The sequence below is a fragment of the Hemicordylus capensis genome, chromosome 1 (assembly GCF_027244095.1).
Source record: "Hemicordylus capensis ecotype Gifberg chromosome 1, rHemCap1.1.pri, whole genome shotgun sequence".
Classification (NCBI taxonomy): Eukaryota; Metazoa; Chordata; class Lepidosauria; order Squamata; family Cordylidae; genus Hemicordylus; species Hemicordylus capensis.
Genome location: NC_069657.1, coordinates 133,567,847 through 133,590,756, shown reverse-complemented (window position 1 = coordinate 133,590,756; position 22,910 = coordinate 133,567,847). Strand labels below are relative to the sequence as shown.

Genomic DNA, 22,910 nt, shown 5'->3' with positions numbered 1-22,910 from the left:
ACTGCTAAGATGCCCCCGGCCTATGAAACGGGGTTTGGTAAAAATGATTCTAGCTTGCAGTGTTGGCTGCCTCTTTCCCTCTCCTGTTCCATGACAACTCTTTACTTAGGTTAAAGCATTAGGAAAACGCCCATGGGATGGGGCAGAGAAACTGATTTTTATTGCCAGTGCACAAGAGGTGAACCTTACCTATCTTTATGGACGTTGTGTAGTAGCTAGAACTGGACCGAAGTGTCCATCTAGATGAGGTAGTGCAGTGGAATGTGCTGAGCTTCCTGGAATGGGCTTTGGGAGGCGGCTGTACAGAACGCTGGTTGCTAGAGGACACCGCGTGCTTCTCTGGCCTGCAGCTTGTCAACTTCTGTAACCAGCTTCACCTTACTTCCTCTCTGACTGTTGCACCTAATGGCTTGGGACCGTGTGAGGAATCTTCAGGGCACTTCTGTGGATCAGAAGTAGTATTCACCGCTCTTGTGAGAGGGAGTGGCAGTATGAGTTTGGCAAGCATAACCCTTGGCTCAGTGGCTTTTTGCAAAACTTTCATGAATACTTAATCACTTTTGTGCAACAGATGTTTCAAGGATAATCCATCAGCTCCCTCAGCATCCGACGCTGTCGCTGTCAAAGCCTCTATCAGTGAATGCTTTTGTTCTCTGCTGGCAAAAGCCATGGGCTTTAGCCATCTTGGTCAGCCTTTGGCAGACTGGACTGGCCCCTTTTCTCTCCACAAGCTCATCACTACAGGAGGATGTACTTTTGGCTCAAGCCTCCTTATTGGTTTCTGCCTGCCCAGCCTCCCTGGATGCTGTTGGTTAATCTGCTCCATTTGTAACAGTGGAAGATGGACATTGTTTGTGGCTCTTCGGGCTGCCATTGCCTTTGCTGCTTGATGTCACAGTGAACTCTTTATGGCCAGACTAGAGGATCTGGAGAGAACTTAGAACTGGAAGTCTAAGATCCATGAACCACTCTTGTCAAAGTCAGCATCATCAGTTCCTGAACACCATGCAAATGATGCCTTATCAAATGATGCTCTTGAGTGGTCTCAGACTCTTCTTGATGAGAAAAACAGGCAGTTTACACTTGTGCTACTTGCATGCATCAGTAGCATATGAGTAATGAGCAGCACAGTATTGCAACTTCACATATTAACACATGTGAGTAGCAAACCAACATTCTGGCTTTTTAGCCTTTGTTATAAATCTGATTATGGTGTCTCTAGCATAGGTTACTTTACAGGTTCACAATAGGGATGTGCACGGAACCAGGCGTGGGTGGCTTCATAGCGGGGGGTGTCTAAGGGTGGGGGAGGGTGCACTTACCCCTCCCTCCACTTTCCCTATGCCAGTGCCTGGTATTTTACAGGTCCTACAGGGCAGCAGCGTACTTCCCTGCCGCCCCATTTGCTCTTCAGCCACTAGTGGCTGGAAGTAGCTGGTTCGTGTGCGCCCGCCCGATGTGCATGAGCGCACTCGTGCCAGTTACTTCCAGCCACTAGCAGCCAAAGAGCAAATGGGGCAGCAGAGAAGTACGCTGCCGCCCTGTAGGACCTGTAAAATACCAGGCACTGGCATAGGGAAAGTGGAGGGAGGGGTAAGTGCACCCTCCCCCACTCTTAAAGTGAGACACCGCTCTCCTTTGAACTTCAAACCCCACAGTGTTTGAACCTGTTCGGGGGCCCATAAAAGGGCCTCTGAACAGATTCGTGCACATCCCTAGTTCACAATCACTTTTCAAGGAAGTGAGCTGATTTTGTATCCCCATTCTTCTGCAATTTCCCTTCTGCAGCTTCAAGTTGGGTAGCTTGTCCATGTTCACAGTAACTTGTGCAATATGCAGCTCAAAGTAGTGATGCTGCCTGATTTCTATAGCTAAATTTATCCAATCTCCTGCAAAAAAGAAAGAAGGTCATTGCCGTTTCAAAAATACTGGGGGTGGCACATGGGGCAATAGCAGAGGCCCCTACATTCAGCAATGGCTGAATCCTTGTGTATTTTTGCTTTAAGTCTCTGTTTCCAGTGGATTATTTCTCACCAAGCTTGGTAATTGTTCTCATGCAGTCACTGTGGTCTGACCACCAAAGCTCTTTTTCTAGAAGCAAACAGGTTGGCACACTGACTAATTGCTCTGCAGCTGAGGGCACTGCATACAGCCTATCAGCATAATTGCAGCCTCTCCTAAAACCCTCCACTTTAGTGCCATTGGAATTGCTCAACAACAGCCTCCCAGGCCAGAGAGCAAGTCATCCAGGGAGGACAGGAAAAACCCTCTGGCTTGGCTATCTCCAAGGAGCCCAGTGTGACTCCAGGCAATGAGCTCATCGTGCCTTGGAGTGTTTATGCACAGAGGATAGTGCTATGCAGTTGAACTCCATTCCTGGGGTCTGGGAACTTGCAGAGAAAGTCATCATGAACTGTTTGTTCCTCACTGAAAATAGGTGAAAGGCTATTGATAGGAGCCCTTGTTTTGGCTCTGGTTACATAAGGATGCTGTTGATCAGAACCGCTGTGAGGGGCTGTGCCTTGTTGTTTGTTTCAGAGAGGAGATGCCTCTACTTCATCACCTCTCCCTGAGCTTATTTTGGTTCCACATTTGCACCCTCCCCACAAGTCTGCTTTTGACCCTAACTGTCTAGATAAGGCAAGAGCCAAATGAGTCACCTCCTTAGGCCTTAGCCACTCTACAGCAGCTCAGAGATTCTCCCAAATACCACACTGCAAAAGGTTGACAGTCAGCCTGAAGCCTCTCCTTTTGGGCCAGGCGCGTGAAACTCAAAAGGAGTATTTCAAGGAAGGATTTGCCTAGAAAAGTCTGTCGAATATCGCAGTGGGAGATATTCAGGGAAGTTCCAGGAAGTCACATTGGTTGTAGTTGCAGCACTAATCTCATGAGAAATATACTGCAGGGCGCTTTCCAGATTAGATCGTGCAACGGGGTCACGACTAATCTCTGAATTGTGCTTCCACACTTCTTGTGTTGTGACACCACAGTCCCTATGCTGACAGCAGGGTGCCGTTCATATTTCCAATGCATTGTTTTGAATTTAATCGCTGCGATATAGTGCTATAATGTTGTATACTTGGTGTAAAAAAAGTTGCTGTTCTTTCGGGTTCTTGGTTTTTGTGAGACTGCTCCCCCTGCTGGGTGCTTTGCTATTTACATTTTGAATGTGATTTCTTGAAAGTGGTTTCTTCCCTAGTCTTTTCGCACCCTATATATATTTTTTCTCTGTGTGTTCCATCGGTCTTTCACTGTTCAGTCCCACATCCTTGATAATGTTAGAAAAACTGAACATTCAATTTTTTTCACATATTAAAACAAATCTTCCATAGATACTATAAACATTAAAACAACACAGAAATGTGTTCGTGTTTAATTCCCATTTTTGGAAGTCTGTATTTTTTGCAGTGGTGCAAATGAATTAGCATCACAATAATTGTTTTAAGGATTCTTAGTAGCATTTTTTAAAATAGTTTATTACAGTCTCAGACCAGATTAACAGTTAATAACAAAATTCAAGGAATTCTGAGATTTACAAAATTACAAAATATTCAAATTACTAATACAGCCTTCATGGAGCTTCAACACCATGAAACAGAACTTTGCCATATTATATGAAATTACAGGTTTAAAATTTGACAACACAATTTCCAAATAAAATTGGTCAGTGTAGCCAGGATAAATGGATAAAATGGGTGCAATGAATTTGGTACGAGTGTCCCTATAGAATTGGCAATAAAGAATAACATGAGTAATAGACTCCTGAGCCACAGGGGCAACAGCGCTGATCATATGAAAGTAGTTTGAATTTACCATCAAGTACTGCCAAAAGGAGAGCGTTCAAACGTGCAAGGGTCAAAAATCTCCTAAATTTTGGTACCAAAATCTGGTCTAAATATTCACCTGGTTTATGGTTAAAAATTTGAGAACCTAGGTATGTTCCTTTGGGCAGCTGTGCAGACTCCTCCTAGAATGAGAGCCAGCGTGGTGTAGTGGTTAGAGTGCTGGACTAGGACCAGGGAGACCCGAGTTCAAATCCCCATTCAGCCATAATACTAGCTGGGTGACTCGGGGCCAGTCACTTCTCTCTCAGCCTAGCCTACTTCACAGGGTTGTTGTGAAAGAGAAACTTAAGTATGTAGTACACCACTCTTGGCTCCTTGGAGGAAGAGCGGGATATAAATGTAATAATAATAATAATAATAATTCTTAGTATTTTTAGCATCTGGTGAGTGTTTGGTGAGTGTTATAGCCTACTAGGCTGACTTTCCATTTTACCAGCTATAAAGAAATGTCCTTTCATTTGCCTCTATATGCCTTCTGGAGACTGAGAGTGGAGCAGGAGGAAGTAGAAACTGTGTGAAGAAAAATAACCTAAGCATTCCTTTCTTTCTCTCTCATCCCAGAGGTATGTCGATGGAGGGATTTCTGACAACCTGCCACAGTATGAGCTGAAGAATACCATCACAGTGTCCCCCTTCTCGGGAGAGAGTGATATCTGCCCACGGGACAGCTCCACAAACATCCATGAACTGAGAGTCACCAACACCAGCATTCAATTCAATCTGCGCAACCTTTACCGCCTCTCAAAGGCCCTGTTTCCACCGGAGCCCCAGGTGAGAGTCAGCCCAGTGTGTTTGAGAGCAGGGCATCTCACTTTTGTATTGCTATTGAAATCTCCACACCTGGATGAAGCTGTTGATCTGAAGACTTGAAGGCACTTCAGGTCGGCTTCTATTTTAACTTAGATTTTATAAAGCAGCTAGTCCCTCTTTCATTAGTACCATGTGAGATGTATGGAGGACTCTCATCTTAAAGCACTCCAGCTGATACCATTTGTACATTTCTAAATGTCAGAAGACTATTGAAAGCCTGGTCACCTGGCTTTGTAGCACAGAATATAGTGACATGTACAACATCCCAAGAATCTTTCTTTATTTGAATATAAATCCACAAATATCTAGTCGTCCTAGCAACAATGGAAGAAAACATGTTGTTTATTCTCCCCACCCTTCCTGACTCATTTTATGGTCGCTGTCTCCTCTGCCCCTACTAGCAGAAGTTGTACATGCTTGTAGAATTTTCTGGGGTTACAGAATGTTTTCTGACTTCAGAATTTGAAGACTGAGAGATGTCAAAACCTCCCTCCCTCTGTAGGTTTCAGTGTTCTGCCAGCCATTTATGACTGGCATGGGGCATATCATGAACAGCTGTACATGTTGTCTCTTAGAAACCAGCAACAAAGTCATTGATAGGCACAGAGATTCTAAAAAGTGTACTTGGACACTCACTCCCATTCTTCAGAGGGTAACAGGCTCTGGTGCCCAGACTGCTTGCTGTTGTGGTTGACCTGCTACTGCCAATCAGACAGCCTTGCTACATAGCATTTAGGTAAAACGAGGAGGACAAAATCATATATATATATATATATATATATATATATATATATATATATATATTCAAATGTATTGTCCTATAGTGAGTGAGTTTTGAGGATTTCATCCCTTGTTAAGCATTTGCAATGCAGAAAACAGCCTCTGTTTTTTATATAGGTGTCCTGCAATTTTAAACCCATGATGCCCTTGTAGCAGCACAATAGGTGTTGTCAATCTTGTTGTCCAATCCTCTGCCTATGCTGTCTCCTACCCCTTGGCATCCTTAAATGATCAGCCTTCACTGCACCCCAATACACAAACTGTGTTCCAGGACCATTACCCAAGACTACAGTATCTCCCCCATGCTCCTGCCACCTCCTATGAACAGTAGAAGGCAGTTTTGAACAACCCAACAATATGCAACTCATACATATTTACAATGGCCATGCTTGAATAAGATTCATTCATAAATGTGTATCCATTTAACGTACCTCTTGAGAACAGACAGGGTAGAAAATATTCCTAAACAGTGCTGTGCATTTTTATCTGCCCATTTGCCATTTTCTACCCCTTCCCTTTCTTGTTTCTGCACTGTTGGAGCAGGGATAGCAGTAGTAGGGCATTTCTCACATGCTTCGGACTGTACTGATAGCTGGTAAGACAAGGCATGTTTGGATCCAGCCTTCCTGTACCCTCAGTGACGTGCTTTGCCTTCTGTCTGTACAGGTTCTGCAGGACATGTGCAAGCAGGGCTACAGGGATGCTTTGCACTTCTTGAAGAAGAATGGTAAGTTTTTTAACCAAAGCAAACCCTGCTCTTTGCATTGCTGCACTCTGTTGCAGCAGCAAATCCTGGGTCACTGCTTCTCCACCCTGCTTTATATGTTTCCCTGTGTCTTGTTTGTGCATCAGAATGAAGGGCCATACTGTGGCACTTTGGTGGCCATGCTTAATCCATGGTCATTCAGGCGAGTCAGTTGTTCCTGTGCAATAGAAAAAAAACCCATGCAATATGAGATGGGTGATGTGGTTTCTCTTTTGGGGGCCAACGCCTGGTTTTAAGTATATAAGCTTTCAAAATGCTATTCCAGCAGGTAGAATGGAAAGAGCCTCACAATAGACAGTTTAGACAACAAGGTTGATTACAAATAAATATATGAAGCTGTCCTGTATTGAATCAGGTCCTTGGTCCATCTAGGTCCTTATTGTGTCTACTGTGGCAGCAACTCTCCAGGGTTTCAGACAAAGGTCTCTCCGTTGCCTGGGACCTTTCTGTATATCCAGCAAGTGCTCTGCCACTGAGCTGTGGCCTTTTCCCCAGCTGCAGCCCCTTCAGATACTTGTGACTGAGCTCCCTCTCAGTTTCCACCCAACTGGAAAACCTCGGAGGGTCTCATAAATTTCATACACCTGTGCCAATGGAATATGATCTACATGAAAGCCATCTCTTCTGTAAATATGCAAAATAGGCATATGGTGTAAAATATGCAATTATTGTATTTTTTGCATGGACATAATCCTCTGGGAAATTCTCCTGAACAAACTCTACTGAATTTAACAGGAGCTGTGCAAAAGCATGGTAGTGCATCTTCTGGTTTTTGCTTGATTTAAGTTGTTAGGTATCCAGAGATGGTATCTTCTCCTCTTCTTCCTGCTTCTCCTCCAGGATCAAGACACTTGTTGCTGTGTTGTGTAATTGTGTTTATGCTGTGGCCAGAGCAAATTGTCTGTGTATGCAGTGTCACCTTGTGGGGGATGGTTGTAGTGCAACAAGCTTAGTCACTGCATTTCCCCACCCTGACAATTCATGTGTTACTTGCTTTTGTGAATACACTGGAAGATGGATGTAGTTGCTTTGTCATGGCATGAGATTAAATAGCAGCACAGTGATACACTCAGGGTAGAACACTGCAGATTTAAATAAGTCTACTCATGACCTTTTGTGATATTATTGTGAAGTCAAGGATATGTCCAAGTCCAGTGATATATTCTGCAGAGTATCTACTATATGTATACAAAAAAAATCATGTGGTACAAGATTCCTGGGACTATACCAGTTTAGACTACAAATGGAGGGAAATTCTTGTTTGAATGTTTTCCCCACATAAATATTCCCCTATCCACAGGAAAACTAGCAAGCTGGGTTATCCTGCTTCTCAATGTGCTAGCTTTCTTTTGTGTATGCAGCTTAAAAAAAAAGTGGTCATAATGTAAGGGAAAACACAATGGTGAAGTCTTGGAAAAATGCAGTACAGAGACATGTCTGCACATATGGATTCAGCTTTATAAAATAGAATAGATACATAAGAAATGGGTAAAACTGAAATAATTTAGTTTCTTTTGAGCTGTGTATATATAAATGTTCAATACCTAATTGTACAGATTTGGCAACCTCCATAGTTAGTTTGGAGCAGGGACAGATGCAGGTACTTTGGTGCCTCTTCCATCAAACTACTATAGTAAATTAACCAGATTGTTAGAACATTCTGCTTCTGAAGGGAGAATGAAACATATTTGTGTAACATGGGGGAATGCTTTTGAAAGGGTTAGTAATGAAGCTTACTGTGTATCAAAGCAGAGAGGAGTGATAACTCTTTTTTATAGCATCAACCAAAATAAAAACAATCTCGGCAGCATGTTGCTTTCAGTTATTACAGGATGCAGCATTTTAGCAATACGTTGCCACTTCTGGTTGGCTTTATGAAGCCCTCCTGCCTTGCAGTAGGGTGTGCACGGTTTCCCAGTGTGCTGTCCAATTTGCTGCAGCAGCGTCGTTATCTGCAGCTGCTAATGCATCCTGTCCACCTATGACTTCAACATCCTATGACTGCGTGAGATGCTTGAAGCAGTGTGACCAACATGCATGTAATGTTGAATTGCAACACTTCCACTATCCATCTTCTCTCCCCAGGTCTGCTCCAGCACCCAAGACCCATCCGCTCTCTGCTAGCCATTGAAAATGGTGCAGAGGAGAAGAACCCCGAAGAGGAAGAGGCAGGAGAAGAGGATCAGCTGCGAGAGAATGCTGCACTGGCAGAGGCTGAAGCCCACATTCTTGAACACTTGCCCCCTAAACTGAACCAGGGTATGATTCCTCATTAGAGGGACAGACTGTGCTATGACAAGGCCCACTCCTCTTTAAAAACACCAGGCAGAATGATTAAAGAACACTTCAGATTCTGCTCTGTTTTCCTGTACAAAAAATCTAGAGAAGTCAAGGAAGGGGGAATATTGAGAGACGAGGGTAATAGTGGTGGATTTGAAAGACCCCGGAAGTTGTTCACACCCAGCTTTCAGTTCACATCTCCTCCGGAAGAGAGGTGTGCAGTCACATATCAGCCAAATTTATCCTGAAGTCCCTGTGAACTATTGGGGAGCACTTCACACACAATTCAGGTTTTTAATTGCATGTTAGGGTGTAGCCTGATTTAGATCTAGGGTGGAAAAAATCCACTTTTTGTGTCGTTTTTGGGGTGCAGCTTCGAACTCACAGTAAACCCATGGTAAAACCTGCTGTCTGGGAAAGCTCCAGGTCTTGTAAGATGTACCCTTGTGTATATCTTACTCTAGTTTGTGTGCAGGATTTGGGTTTCCCTAGCACACAGTCACATAACAGTTCCAAGACTCCTTGGAGGAAACCATGACAACAGTTAAACTGTTTAGTGTAAGCACTATGGGTAGTATTCAGAGCTAAGCTGGAGCCTGCACATACATAAACGCACTCATAAATACAGGTGAAACTCGGAAAATTAGAATATCATGCAAAAGTCCATTAATTTCAGTAATGCAAATTAAAAGGTGAAACTGCTATATGAGACAGACGCATTACATGCAAAGCGAGATAAGTCAAGCCTTAATTTGTTATCATTGTGATGATCATGGCGTACAGCTCATGAAAACCCCAAATCCACAATCTCAGAAAATTAGAATATTACATGGAACCAAGAAGACAAGGATTGAAGAATAGAACAATATCGGACCTCTGAAAAGTATACAGTGTACTGTGCTTGATTGGCCAGCAAACTCACCTGACCTGATCCCATAGAGAATCTATGGGGCATTGCCAAGAGAAGGATGAGAGACATGAGACCAAACAATGCAGAATTGCTGAAGGCCGCTAATGAAGCATCCTGGTCTTCCATAATACCTCATCAGTGCCACAGGCTGATAGCATCCATGCCACGCCGCATTGAGGCAGTAATTGCTGCAAAAGGGGCCCAAACCAAGTACTGAATACATATGCATACTTATACTTTTCAGAGGTCCGATATTGTTCTGTTCTTCAATCCTTGTCTTCTTGGTTCCATGTAATATTCTAATTTTCTGAGATTGTGGATTTGGGGTTTTCATGAGCTGTACGCCATGATCATCACAATGATAACAAATTAAGGCTTGACTTATCTCGCTTTGCATGTAATGCGTCTGTCTCATATATCAGTTTCACCTTTTAATTTGCATAACTGAAATTAATGGACTTTTGCACGATATTCTAATTTTCCGAGTTTCACCTGTACATGAAATGCACAAGATAGGTGGTCTAGCTTATGTGTGTGAGTGTGATGTAATGGTTAGAATGTTCAACTGGGACTGGGGAGATGCAAGTTCAAATCGCCACTCAGCCATCAAGCTCATTGCGCGACTTTGGACCAGTCACTAGATCTCCACAACCTTGTAAGGCAGGTTAAGCGAAGATAAAAATGAGGGCGGGAAAGATTTGCAGCTGGCCTTTAGAACCCATATGCTCTTCACAGCGGCTTGCTACCATGTAGCTACAAGGAGATATTTTTGTGGAAATGCCATCAGTCTTTGGACTGGTTTGGACATTCAGTAACTCCAGTTCCCCACTTCTGTAGTAGTATTTGAAATGGGATTGGTGTAGAGCTCGCTCATGAACTTTAAGGGTTGCTCATCATGGATTTCACCATGGACAAAATCTGTAAGTCTTTACTTCAAGATTATACCTACAGCTGAAGTGGGGAATCCCAGGAACAAATCACTACAACTGCTGAGTGTCTGAACTGACTTTAGAACTGCAAGATCCTCAGGGCCTTGATATTAGCATCTTCCTACTTCAAAAGCTTTTGAGAGTAGAAGTTAACTGCAAGTTTCAAAGGCATTCAAGCTTTATAGTGAGTGGTGCCTTCTTAAAAGCACCATAGAATAGGCCTAACTTGCTTGGCCTATTATGTGGGGCAAGCCAAGCAACAGAGATCTTTGGCTGTTTCGCATGAGCTGAGTATTTGTATTGCTTGCCTTCTGGGCTGATGCTTGGAGTTAGTCTATTCATGAGAGGACTTAATGTTGTTCACGGGTTTCCCCCATAAACTGTGGCAAGCCCTAGTCTCTGATTTTGCTCCTGAGTTGGTTGCTGGAATAATGGACATTCTCCGTCTTTAGCCCTGTTGGAAGCCTGTGCTGAGAGGAGGGGATTGTTCAGTGGCATTGCCAACCTGCTGCCTGTACGTCTAGTGTCTACTTTGATTATCCCATACACCCTTCCTATAGAGTCTGCTGTCTCCTTCACTGTCAGGTATGTCTGAAATCTGTTTCTGAAATTCTGTTATGGGAGCAAACGTGAGTGTGTGTTTTTAATTTTACAAAGCTTATATCCTACCCTTCTAATCATATGAAAGCTTGATGCAATTTATCAACAAGAGTGTGTGCGTGCTATTTCTCATGAATTATCACCTGTCTTTTTCAGATTGTATGCATTCATTCATTCAATTTATGTATCTCCTTTCCTAAAGTGGCTCAGGGTGATTTACATTAAAATAATTTAAACCAAATTAAAATTATCATTACAAGCCAAGCTAAAAAGATGAGTCTTTAAGGCTCTCCTGAAGGCCTCCAAGGAAGATAATCCTCTTATAGCCACCAGGAGCATGCTCCACTACTTAGGGGTGACAACTGAGAAGGCCTGATTGCAGGTCACCACCAGATGAACTGATGGAACCCAAGAAGGACCCCTCTTGATGATATTAAGTGGTGGGGATCTTGTAGAGAAAGGTGTTCCCTCAAATAACCTGGACCTAAGCAATTCAGGGTTTTAAAGGTAATAACCAGCACTTTGTACTTTGCCTGGAAACATATTGACAGCCAGTGCAACTGTTTTAAGAACAGGCATAATGTGGTCTGTCTGGGATACCCCAGGGACCAATCTGGCTGTTGCATTTTGGACTAGCAGAAGTTTCCAAACTATGTACAAAGACAGCCCTACATAGAAGTGTTGCAGTAGTCCAACCTGGAGTTTACCAGCTGCTGTACCAATATTTTCAGACCATTCTCCTCAAGGAATGAGTGGAGTTGTCAAATCAATTGTAGCTGGTAAAAAGTGCTCCTGGCCACAGCCTCAACTGAGGCACCAGGGTGAGACCTGGATCCAAGAGCACTTCCAAGCTACGAACCTGTTATTTCTGGTGGAGTGTAATCTCATCCAGAACAAGAAATTCTGTCCTATTTTGCAGATTACGACCTCCAACAATGAGCGCCTGCTTCTTGCTTGGATTCACTTCAGTTTATTATCCCTCATCTAGCCCATTACTGCCTGTAGTCAGGCATTTAAGGGGGCTAATGCCATTTCCTGATATTGATGACAAGGAGAAATAGATTTGGGTGTCATCAGCATATTGATGACACCCAGCACCAAATCCGCTGATGACCTCACCCAACAGTTTCATGTAGATAATAAAAAGCACTAGTGACAGAATGGAGCCCTCAGTGACCTCATACAACAGCTTCCATTTAAAACAGCAACTGTCACGAAGTGCCACTATATGAAATCTACCCAAGTCATAAGAGTAGAACCACTGTAAAACAGTGCCTCCTATCCCTCATGTGATCCAGGAGGATACCATAGCTGATGGTATTGAAAGCCACTGAGAGATCCAAAAGAACTAGCAGAGTCGCACTCCCTCTGTTGATTCCCCGGTGAAGGTCATCCATAATGCCAACCAAGGCTGTCTTAGCCACATAGCCTGCCCTAAAGCCAGTTTGAAATAGGTCTAAATAATCAGTTTCCTCCAAGACTGCTTGGAGCTAATGTTTTATTAAAAGTATATTGGGTTTTCATTGGCAAATTCTATTTTAAAGAGTTAGCCAGACCACTTGTCACAGCTTTGTGATCACTGTAGTCTGGATGTTTGCCTGTGAGCCATTAATAGAAAGAACAGCCTTGGGCTGGCTCTTCTTGAAGTTTCAATGAATTTCATTCATGCTTGTGGTATGGGTGCTCCATGTAACAGTTGCCTTATGTGGTATCTGTCTTGTTCAGGTTGCTTGAATGGCTGCCAGACGTTCCAGAGGACATTAGGTGGATGAAAGAACAGACAAGGAAAGTCTGCCACTATTTCATGAGGAAAGCCAAGAAGAAGCTAGGAAGTCATCTCTCAGCCAGGTATGTTGACTGATTTCCCTTTGTTTTTCTGGAAATATTGCAACAATGGGAAGAATAGCATACAAAATTGCCATAAAATTAGTGAATATTATTGGTAATGTACTATAGAACTGGTGAGTTGTATCCTAAATGTACACAGCACTAATAGAAGAAGTTCCATTCACAGAAGGCAGAATGGCACTGATCCTCCCTTTCCTCTGCAGCCCCCTGTAAATCTGCTCTTGTGGGCGGGGGCTCTCTAGAAAGGGTGGCATGGCGGAGACTGCAGCAGGAAAGGGTCTGACCAAAAATGCCCCCCAAATGCCCCCCCCTTTCACTCACACTATAAGCGCTTGGGGTACAACCTAGTGAATTTATTTTATTTTTATTTATTTATCATTTTTATAAACCGCCTGATATGTGTGTTGCAAATCTAATTGCAAATCTAATTAGCAAACATTTTGCCATGCATCTGTTGAATAAAATTGGTCATATAACTAGGGAATTGGGAGTCTTTGGCCTCTAATTCCATCATGCGTATTCTGAAATGAGTGCCTCTGAACTTGCTTCCAAGAATGTGTGCTTAAGATGGCAGCTCTGTAGTTGGAATGTGCAGAATGTTTTGACTCGAAATGGGCCATTTCGAGCTTGAAACAGAGCACCCTTTAAATGGTCTGTTTTGAGCTCAGAGGAGAACAACCCTGTTTTGACTGAAATGTTCTGAGCACCATTTTGGAGGCCTGTTTTCCCCCTTGCTGATTGGTTTTCTGGCACTGGCTACCAATTGGCTTGTGATCTCCTTGCTTCTTAGTTGGCTTGTTAGCATACAAATTGAGTGTTGTCATGGACAACTGTGTCCTCATTTGGTGGGGGCGGGGGAGGGAGGGGGAACACAGAAGGAGGGAATTTTAAAATGTTTTAAAAGGGACTGGGAGGCAGAGAGAGCCCTTATAGTGTGTCTCTCCTGAAGAAGAAAATACATCAGGAGAGGAAGGAGGAAGGTTTGATTTTGTGGTTTTCTTTTCTCAGCACCGAGTATAATATGTTGTGCTATTGCTGCTGTATCTATCGGTTTTGCTGGCTCTCAGATTGACAAAGGCAGAACTTGGATGCCTGCCTTCCTTCCTTGAATTGTAGTTTGTTTTGTTCGTGAGATAGCGTTGTGGTGAGAAATGGATAGTGTCAGGTGTGTGTGTATGTGTGAAATTTCTTGGCAATTGCTGTGATGGGCTCCATATCTGGCCTTGAGACTAATCTGTGCTTCACTCACTGCTCTGCAATATGCATTGCAAACTATGCTCAGTCCAAATGTGGCTCAAGTTGTTCTGGTTGAGCTTATGGCTATGCTTGCTGCTAAGGGTGCTGCAAGGAATGCAATGCTAGGAAGTAAGGAGTCATAATTGTGTGAGAGAGAGCAACTTGTGCCAGTGATGTTACTGCAGCACAGGCACTGTGGCTGGCCGTGGATTCTGGGTCAGTGATTCTTTTAGGGGCATTTTTGGACTGTGTTTTAAAATGTGTGTTCTGTATTGAGAGGGACAGATTCCCTTTTACTGTGTGCTTCTTCAGTGTGTTTCAAGGCAGGGTTGCAGCAAAATGCATTGCAAATTGCAATGCAAAACTTGTGTGCACTTTGTGAGTGCAGCTTGTTCCACCCGTAGGGAACTATGGGGAAACTCGAAACACTTAATTGCTCCCCATGAGTAGCTCCTAGGGGCACTAAAGTGGGTTGTGTGGTGGGGCATGATGGATGTCACCCAATTCCTATGGGGGTTTGGAAGGTTAAAATGTGTTAAAAATCACCAGCTTGCTCATTTCTTTCGTGGGTTGGGTGATAGGTAGCACCCATCATGCCCTACTACCCAACCCACTTTGGTGCCCCTTGGAGCTACCCATAGGGAACAGTCAAGTGTTTCGAGTTTCCCTATGGCTGAAACACTCAAAACATTTCACGTTTGTTCCATCGAAATAGCTGGGGTCGACTGCTGTCCTGAAAAAATGTTTCAACAATTTGTGTTTCATTTTGAGCTCAATGTTTTTTTTAAGTTGAATTTTATTGATTTGTTTTAACTTTCAATCTTATATATGTTTTAAATGTGTTATAATGTTTTTGTTTTGTTGTAAAGACTTTGTTAGTGGGTGGTGTATAAGAGACAGATAGTGGGCACTATATATAAATGGGTTAAATATAACAGAATGCAAAATCCATTTTGTACACATCCCTACTTGGTGGCAGTTGTCCCGTTTTTTACTAGGACTGAGCAAACTAAGGTGTCCTTCCACTTGGTATGATTATTATTTCAGCCAGATGCTTTAATACTGATTAAGGCATGAAAGTATAGGCAAACCCAGTACAGTGCACTTTGTTTCAAAATCCACACTAACATCCGACATCAGGAAGTATTAGACAGAGACCACACCCAAACCTGGCAGTCACTGGTGTTCCCTCTTTAAAACTGGCTGTGAAATAATAGTTCTAAACAGTGGTGCCCTGTCCAGAGTGGCGGGGGGGGGGGGAGTGGAGCAGAAAACAAGCTGCAGGTACAACTCATTCCCACGTTTCCTGCCCTGCCTTGGCTGCCTCGCTCTCCCCTGCCCTTCCTCCATGTTGACCAGCCCACACACTGGGGGTTAATGTGGCGGCGGGGCAAGGTGAGGGAGAGCCCAGCAGCCAGGACAGAGCAAGAAGTGTGGGTAAGAGCTGCTCCTGCGGCTCATTTTTTGCCCCCCCGCCAAGCCCTACCCAGACACCAATTATCAATGAGTGCATAAGGAAATATGTTGTTGAAACAATTTTTTAAAACTTGTTTTCCATGCACTGAGTGTTCCAAAGAATTATTCCTAGATCAAGTTTTAAATGTGAAATAAGTAACTACTTAAAAGCATTTTATAGGTTATTCTGTAGAGAGAATAGCGTGCTTGTTGTAAGACTGGGTGGGGGGCGGGGAATAACTCAGATGACATAAGGGTTTTTTCTTTCCCAACTTCACCTTGAGACAACATGGGATTTTCTTCCGATTGCTTATTGGCAGTTCACACAGTAGGTGGCTGTATTGTAAAATACACTCTGCCCATGTAAACCGTCCTGATCTCCGCTGGATTTATGTTCACCTGCAAGAATATAACTTTAAACTAATAGTTGCTTGATCAGTCAGCAGCAGCTCTTGCACTTGCAACGGCAGCTTTTTCCTTTGGCCTACTAGATTGTACACTAACTTTTGAAGACAAGTGTGGCCCTAAATGATATACAGTGAAAAATGCGTTTTCAAGACTATTCGGAGGGGGCCATAGCTCAGTGATGGTAGTGCTGAGTAATGGGACCATTCTATCCCTAGCATCTCCTCAGCAAAGAAGCATAGAGCAGACAGTGGGGAAGACCTCCTTTCTGAGGTCCTGGGGAGCGACTGCCCACAAGAGTAGATGATGATGGGTTATATGGACTGATGCTCTGACTAGTATCAAGTAGCTGCATATGTTCAAAACAGTCTCCAGATGCTGCCAGACTATAGTCAATATTGAACTCTTTCACTCCCTCTTCTTTTAAGTGATCCTTCCATTCGTTGGAATTTACCACCAGAGCATATAAATGGTTACAACTTCAGTTAACAGTGGATGCATTTTTTGTCAAGTTACAGGCAACTGAGTTGTACTTTCTGGCCGCATAAAAAGGCCATTGTACAAGGATGAGTGGCTAGAATGGATACCCTTGATCAGTGAAGCATCTCTCTTTCACAGCGCAGCCCCCTCTGCACAGTTTGCACGTTTCTCACTTGTACACCTGACTCCCTTTCCCAGACTCACTGAAACACAGCTGTGTGGCGATCACCAACCTGGAGACTCTGGAGGCTCAACGTTTCTACTGAGCCTAATTCAGCTCAAGTGGCTCTTTCTGCTCATGGGCCAGTGACGAGACTAGCAAAGGGCAGGACTAGGATAGCCAGGGTGTCAAAGGTCAGTACTGAGGTCCACAAGGAGCTGAGTGAAATCTCTGCTCCCCTGCATCTTTCCTTGGCCCTAGCTTGCTCTTCTGGCTTTGTATTCCATCATAGCAGTCTGACACTGGTATGATGACAAGGAGAAATTGTGATGGGATATATACTTGCTTGGTGTCTCTTCCTAATTCTTCTTCATACCTTGACTGGAAGCCCTAAAGTGTTGAGCATTGCCTACAAATACAGCATGACAAACTGAAACATTTTCTCTTTCTCTCTCTCTCAGGCTGTACTACCATCTTGAACTCAGAAAGACCCAAAGCTTGCCTCTCCCCTTGAGCGCTAGCTATGGGGAGGCTCTGCCCAAGTGGTTACGGGGCAACCTCTCCCTGACGGACGTTATGACAAAATGGGAAGAATACCAGCGCCAGCTGATGCTGGGGCTCTTCTGTATCAACGTGGACCTGCAGGCCTCCATCTTCCCATCAGAAGGGCTGCAGATGAGACACCCACCAGCAGACTGCACACAAGAGAGTCTTCAGCTCTTCTAAGACGATTGCCAGAACTTGTACGGGGTGGGAGGGTGGACAGTGACTGTGCATTTCAACAGCCTCCTAGTGGAGTCCTTAACATCTGCTAAGGTATCCCCCCCTCCCCCAGCTCAGAGGGAGAATTGATATCAAAGAGCAGCCTACAGTGCCACCACTAAGCAGATGACTGGCACAGTACTAAAACAGAAGATATGTGCACTCTTAAAAGTGATGGTGTATATATTTGGCAACTGCAACACTGTTGGCTGTTGGCCAGGCTGGACTGTAAAGAGTTTCATTTGGTGTACCTCCTAGAAGGTGTATTCTTGAACTTGCTGTTTAAAAAGAGGGTTGGGACACAATTGGGCTTGCTCAGGCTTGCTTTGTTTTTAATCTCTTTGTTTTTAGATCAGTATTTTAAGATTTGAGTCCCCTAGGATCTTCAGTGACAGGCTATGAAACTGTAAAAATACAGCTGCCTAGAATTTCTACTCTTGCATTGGAATCAGGCCTTGGTTTTTAACAGAGGTGTCTTGCAACTCCTGTTCCACACTCTCCAACAAATCTTTCTGGATGCTTCTGAATGTAAGAATATAGATTTGAGGAATATAGAACTCTAAAGCTAGACCCTTGTGCCATATTGTTCCTTGTTCTTCTCAGGCATGTCCCCCTCTAAAGGACCTTTGGGGGAAAATGAAAATGTCAGAAGCTCTAAGCTAAGCTGAGATCTTTTATTTCTTTTTCTTTTTTAAAAACCATCTGTGCATTTTGGATGTTCTGTTATCTTCCTCAATATCTTTTAGTTATCTGTCTTAATTTTTGACATGTGCAATTGACAAAGGTTATAAAGAAGGATGTAGGAAGGTAGAAGACAAGGCATGTATGTATGTTGTTTTAAAGTGGCTTGAGACTAATCTGATTTGTTGAAGCTGGCTATAAGAGGAGAAGGAAGGGATTTGATTTCACTTACAAAAGAATATGAAGCTGCTAGAATCTGGAGACTTAAATCAACATTGGTTCCTATGCATTGCACTTCATGACATCGATGGAATCCAACAACTTACTTGTGTTAGTTGTGAATTTAGTCCCTTTCTAAAATGATGGAGCTAGCACACCATGGCATGATGTTGGCTGTTGCTCTACAAGTGGGTGGTGCTGGTAAGTGTGGATGATATGGATCTGGAGGTCCCAAAAGGGATCATAGTATGTGTGAACAGAAGAAAGAGTTTGCTCATAGGTCAAAGGCACAAAATGTGAATGTAAGTCCTTCTTTGCATCTTAGACCAGTGGATATTGGCTTACCTTCTTGTTGAGATGATAAAACATAGGTCTTAATTTCATGCAGTGAAACCATGCCTAGAAGTTAAAGCTAAGTAGGGAGGTGTGTGTGTGTCCATGCCTCCCACCCCCGCTCTATAGTTCATGTTGCCAGAAGGGCATTTAATCGTTTGCCAGAGTCTGAAACTTCCTGAGCTAAAGATCTGGTATCTATAACCAAAGTCTCTGCTAATTTTCTCATTTGCTCAGCAATGCAGATCCTGCTCCCTGCAAGCATTCGAGGAGTTCCTGTCCCTCTTCACCAAACTGAACAGCCATATGTCCCCCTCAAAAGTGTCTTTCCTGTCCCTCCAAAAATTTTAAGTGAGGAGTTGCTTCTCCAGCTTTCCCTCCATCTGCACCTCTGCATTTCCTGGTATTGTCCACTGCAGTATGCATTTGGGATAAAGCACTCCACGTAGCAGGGCAAGTCACCACCAGATGTTTAGAGTCTCTCTCCCTATAGCTTCTTATCAAAAGTGACATCTCTGCTACTAATTGTCATCAGCACTGAACTTTTATTTCTTGTTTCACTGCTGTTGCCTTGAGCTTGCTACTGTGTAGTACGGCAAAGATGTACTGTAACAGCAAAGCAACAGCAGCCCTGTTCACACTCATATAGGAAAACAGTTTATCTGGCAAGTTTCCCATTGGGATCAGGGTTGTCATCATCCCCCCCCCATTGAGATTTGCCCTGTAAAAGGGAAAGTCTCTTAAGGACAAAAGTTGTTGGTATATTTGTACTGGGGCAGGGAGGAGTTGACCTCCTTTGTACTCTGACCAAGCTACCATTCCTATTTCTCTGTGTTTCTCATAGTACAATCTTTTTCATGCCAAATGAAACACCGTTGGGGGGAAGATGGAGCTGGTTTGGGGTGTGTGTGTGTGTGTGTGTGTGTGTGTGTGTGTGTGTGTGTGTATATGTAAGCAAAGTTAATTGTGATGCATGTTCAAATACCACTGGAGAGCAAATGGGAAGATGCCACTGGGTACACGTAGGCTTCACTGGCACATGGTGTCTGTGATAGTCTAGAACGAAATTTAATAGATTTGTTTGGGTGTGCCTAAGCAGATGAGTGATAGGTAGGTGAGTACAGCACTGACCAGTAGCACAAAAACCTTCTCGTAGCCAAAGCACACAGGAGTTTGATGGCCAAGAGCAGAATTTCTACAAAGACCCTCAATAGTTCCATCACTCCAAAGGCTTTGCAGATAAGAGTGCTTGTTTGGGAACAGGCAGTACTATGGATATGGGCAAGATGATACCGAAAGAAAAATCTTTCAGTCCTTAATTGATGGCTCATGTAGCACAAGTGCCTGCTTTGTGTCTGCACCCAACCTTGTTAAGCTTTAACACGTTTCACGAGACTTAGAATAGTAGTGCTCTGAAATGGTGGAGTCTCTGACTCGGCAGGATGGGAGTGGTGAGGGATTGGCACGATGGCCAGTTGAATAGCCATTCACCTGTCCTAGACTTTATGTAAACACTCTGGCAAGGAATTCACTGCTCGCTCGCTCTGCAAACATTTGCTTTAGAGTGCCTGTAGCAGATTGTGAAAGATCCACAGCACTAAGAGAATCCAACTCCCAGTCTTGAGGACTCCATTGGTATAAATTAAATGAGAGCTAACTTTGGGGAAGTTCTTGCTGTGGTGTGTCTTTTTTGCCCTGAAAAAGGTAACAAAGCAAGCACTGCCAGCAATGGTTTGTACAGTAGAAAATAAACATAGAAACTACTGGCATTTAATTCAGAGTTGGTCTGAGATGCCATTCTATGATGGAATTAGCCCTCAAAAAGAACTCCTCCTTGGAGGCAGAAATACTGTTACTTACTGAAAAAACGTATTAAAGCCGCCTATGATCTACTGTGTTTCAGTAAGAAATACATGTGAAGTTAGAATCTATTTGTAGGATTTACTGGGTTCGCCCATTTCTTATCCATAAAACAATCAAAATCATCTCTAAGCAGAAGAAGTCTGTCGGGAGGATCCTAGTAGATACTTTTATAAGTGTAATTTGGCAGAGATGAGGACTGCTTGGACACCAAACATCTCTAGACTCATAGATGAAGAATAGTGCTATCTAGTTGCTGTTTTGAGTGAATTTTTAATCTGACTAATCTGCTAGAAGTAACTTTCTAAAAAAGTTATTGGTAAACTTTGAACTATTCAGAAAAGCATGACTTTCCTCTGTCATCTGACGATCAGGCACCTTTGCGTTTCCCCCCTAATCCTTATAAATGAAGTGTTCCATGTTTCCTCTAAATGCAGACAGTGAACCTGTGTGTGTGTGTATCACCAACCACTTAATTATTCAGCAGTGTATTCTCTTTTAAAATATCTTGCACATCATTTTTATGTTTTCTAGTATAGTAAACTGCTACTTAAGGCACAATGACTGTGCTGCTGCATTTCTTTGCTCCTAATATGCTAATGTTATAATCTAGAATGACCTTTTCTGTAGTAATCCATGTAGCCAGCTGGGAAAGCACCCAGAGTTGTATCAGAGGCTTGTTTTATAAAGTAAACCCCAAACAGCCCTTCTGTGTTTTTAATATATATACTTATTAATTATTTATATTAAAATCCAGATTTTTAGTGCCAAACAATAATGCTGCAATATGCACTGGACCATTTGAAAAGCAAATAAACCCACAAAGCTTAGCTGCATCCAGAATTTCAAATGGATTCACATGTTATGGTCTAGATTAATTCCAGCTCTAATAATGACCAAGCCTGACACTGAAATGGAGCAAAAAAAAACCCCTGATGTAAAGTAGAAAAGTGCCAACAGAGAGAAGCCTCCCCCACCTAGGGAAAGCTTGGCAATTTGGAACGTCTCTTGGCTAAAGGCTGGTGTAGGAGTGAGCACTGAGAAACCTTGTGTGACCTGCACATTACTTTAAAAAAAAAAGATTTTGCACAAATCTAAAGGATGGTATTTGATTACCCAAGAAGCCAGTGGAACAGTAACTTGTGTTGTTGTATGTATCTGCTAGTATACTGTATAGCATTGTGCTCAATACTATGCAGTGCTTTGTTTTTGTTGTGTCTTTAATGCTTAGCATTCCGGCATTCTGCTGCTGTCCTGATGGCCGCTGTTCCCCTACTGTTCCTTTATGTCTTGCCTCCTTGAACTCCTTAGCAACTACTAGGTTGGCAACACTGTGCCACAGATGGAGTACCTGCTTTGTTAGATCATTGGTACTCCCCCCGTTTCACTGATGTACATTGGCCCTTCCTACCAGCTACAAGAAATTGAAATGCCAAATGGAGAAAGAGCTTTAACGTTCTAGAAAGAACCATGTTCGTTTTGCATTTGTCTTCTCTGAGTCATGAGAACTCTGTGTGCTCATTCTTGCTGGGCAGGATGATGGTGTGTTGTGCACTTCTGTGGGCAGCCTATGGCTTTTGCACTTGTGAGCAAAATTTCAGGCATGTCTCTGAAAGTTGGAGCAGCAACAAAATCAGCTAGGAATCGAGCATCTGATTTTATTAACATGGCACTATTGTTGGGTAGTATTCTAACAGTCACTTGAAAGTTCAGTGTTCAATTAATTATGTTTTGCTTTTCTCCTGTTTCCCCCTCCCCCATGTTTTGTCGGCAATGTGTTATGTATTTATTTGGGGGGAAACATACCTCCTAATAAAATACTTTCTAAACCTGTTGGAACTGGTGGGTGAATTTTTAATTTCTTATCTGATAACCTGAACTCCAAGCCCTGATGTGGAGGCTCATTGGTTCTACATGCATATTGATGCAGTGGCGGGGCGGGGGGGGGCACAAGGAACATCACCATATGGGGGAAAAATATGCCTGGCCATTCCAAAATGGAGCACTGATCCCAAGGTATCCTAAGCCTGGTGGTGCCAAGATATCTCATGTGGCCCCAGGGCTTGTCACCCCACCGGGGTCAACATTCACACTCCATTCTCACAGCCTCTTACTTGCTAGGATCACCGGTTTTCCTTCACTCCGCTGCCCATTAGGACCAGCTGCCATGGCTGGTTGTTGCTCACTAAGATTCCCTGGGCTCCTTCCTAGCCTGCTGCCACGGCAGTTCCTTGCCTCTCACCTGCCATGAGACCAGAGCATGATCTAAGTGAGCCACCATGCTTCTCATGTTCACACCCTACCTGCAAGTGACTTGGCACATAAGCCAAGCACCTTTTCATGCTGGTCCTGTATTCAGAGTAGCCATCACCATGTGTGTGTCTATTATATCAGAGGCTAATAATGAAGCTTAAATGAAATGAACATATATTAGTTACCAGAGATCCTTGCCCTGATGATAAAACACAAAAAGATGGAATATGACGGAAGGCACATTGTGGGGGTAAGCAGTCCGTTTCATCTGGCCTCCTCCCTCCCCACCCCACCCTGC

At 43.3% G+C, this 22,910-nt stretch overlaps 1 protein-coding gene across 2 annotated transcripts in view; it reads left to right on the top strand.

The window, feature by feature from the left end:
- The window catches only part of PNPLA2 (patatin like phospholipase domain containing 2), a 70,571-nt gene extending 48,379 nt beyond the window's left edge, over positions 1-22,192 (top strand). Inside the window, exons 4-10 of one of the 2 annotated variants that reach the window (XM_053285585.1) lie at positions 4,407-4,616; positions 6,102-6,162; positions 8,287-8,460; positions 10,773-10,905; positions 12,646-12,768; positions 16,543-16,698; positions 16,966-17,103. In XM_053285585.1, coding sequence (XP_053141560.1) covers positions 4,407-4,616; positions 6,102-6,162; positions 8,287-8,460; positions 10,773-10,905; positions 12,646-12,768; positions 16,543-16,654 — 813 coding nt within the window. In that variant the 3' untranslated portion in view covers positions 16,655-16,698; positions 16,966-17,103. Of the gene's footprint in view, positions 1-4,406; positions 4,617-6,101; positions 6,163-8,286; positions 8,461-10,772; positions 10,906-12,645; positions 12,769-16,542; positions 16,699-16,965 lie in introns of both variants that reach the window. The other variant, XM_053285586.1, reaches the window with a different exon arrangement.
- Positions 22,193-22,910: the final 718 nt, after the last annotated feature.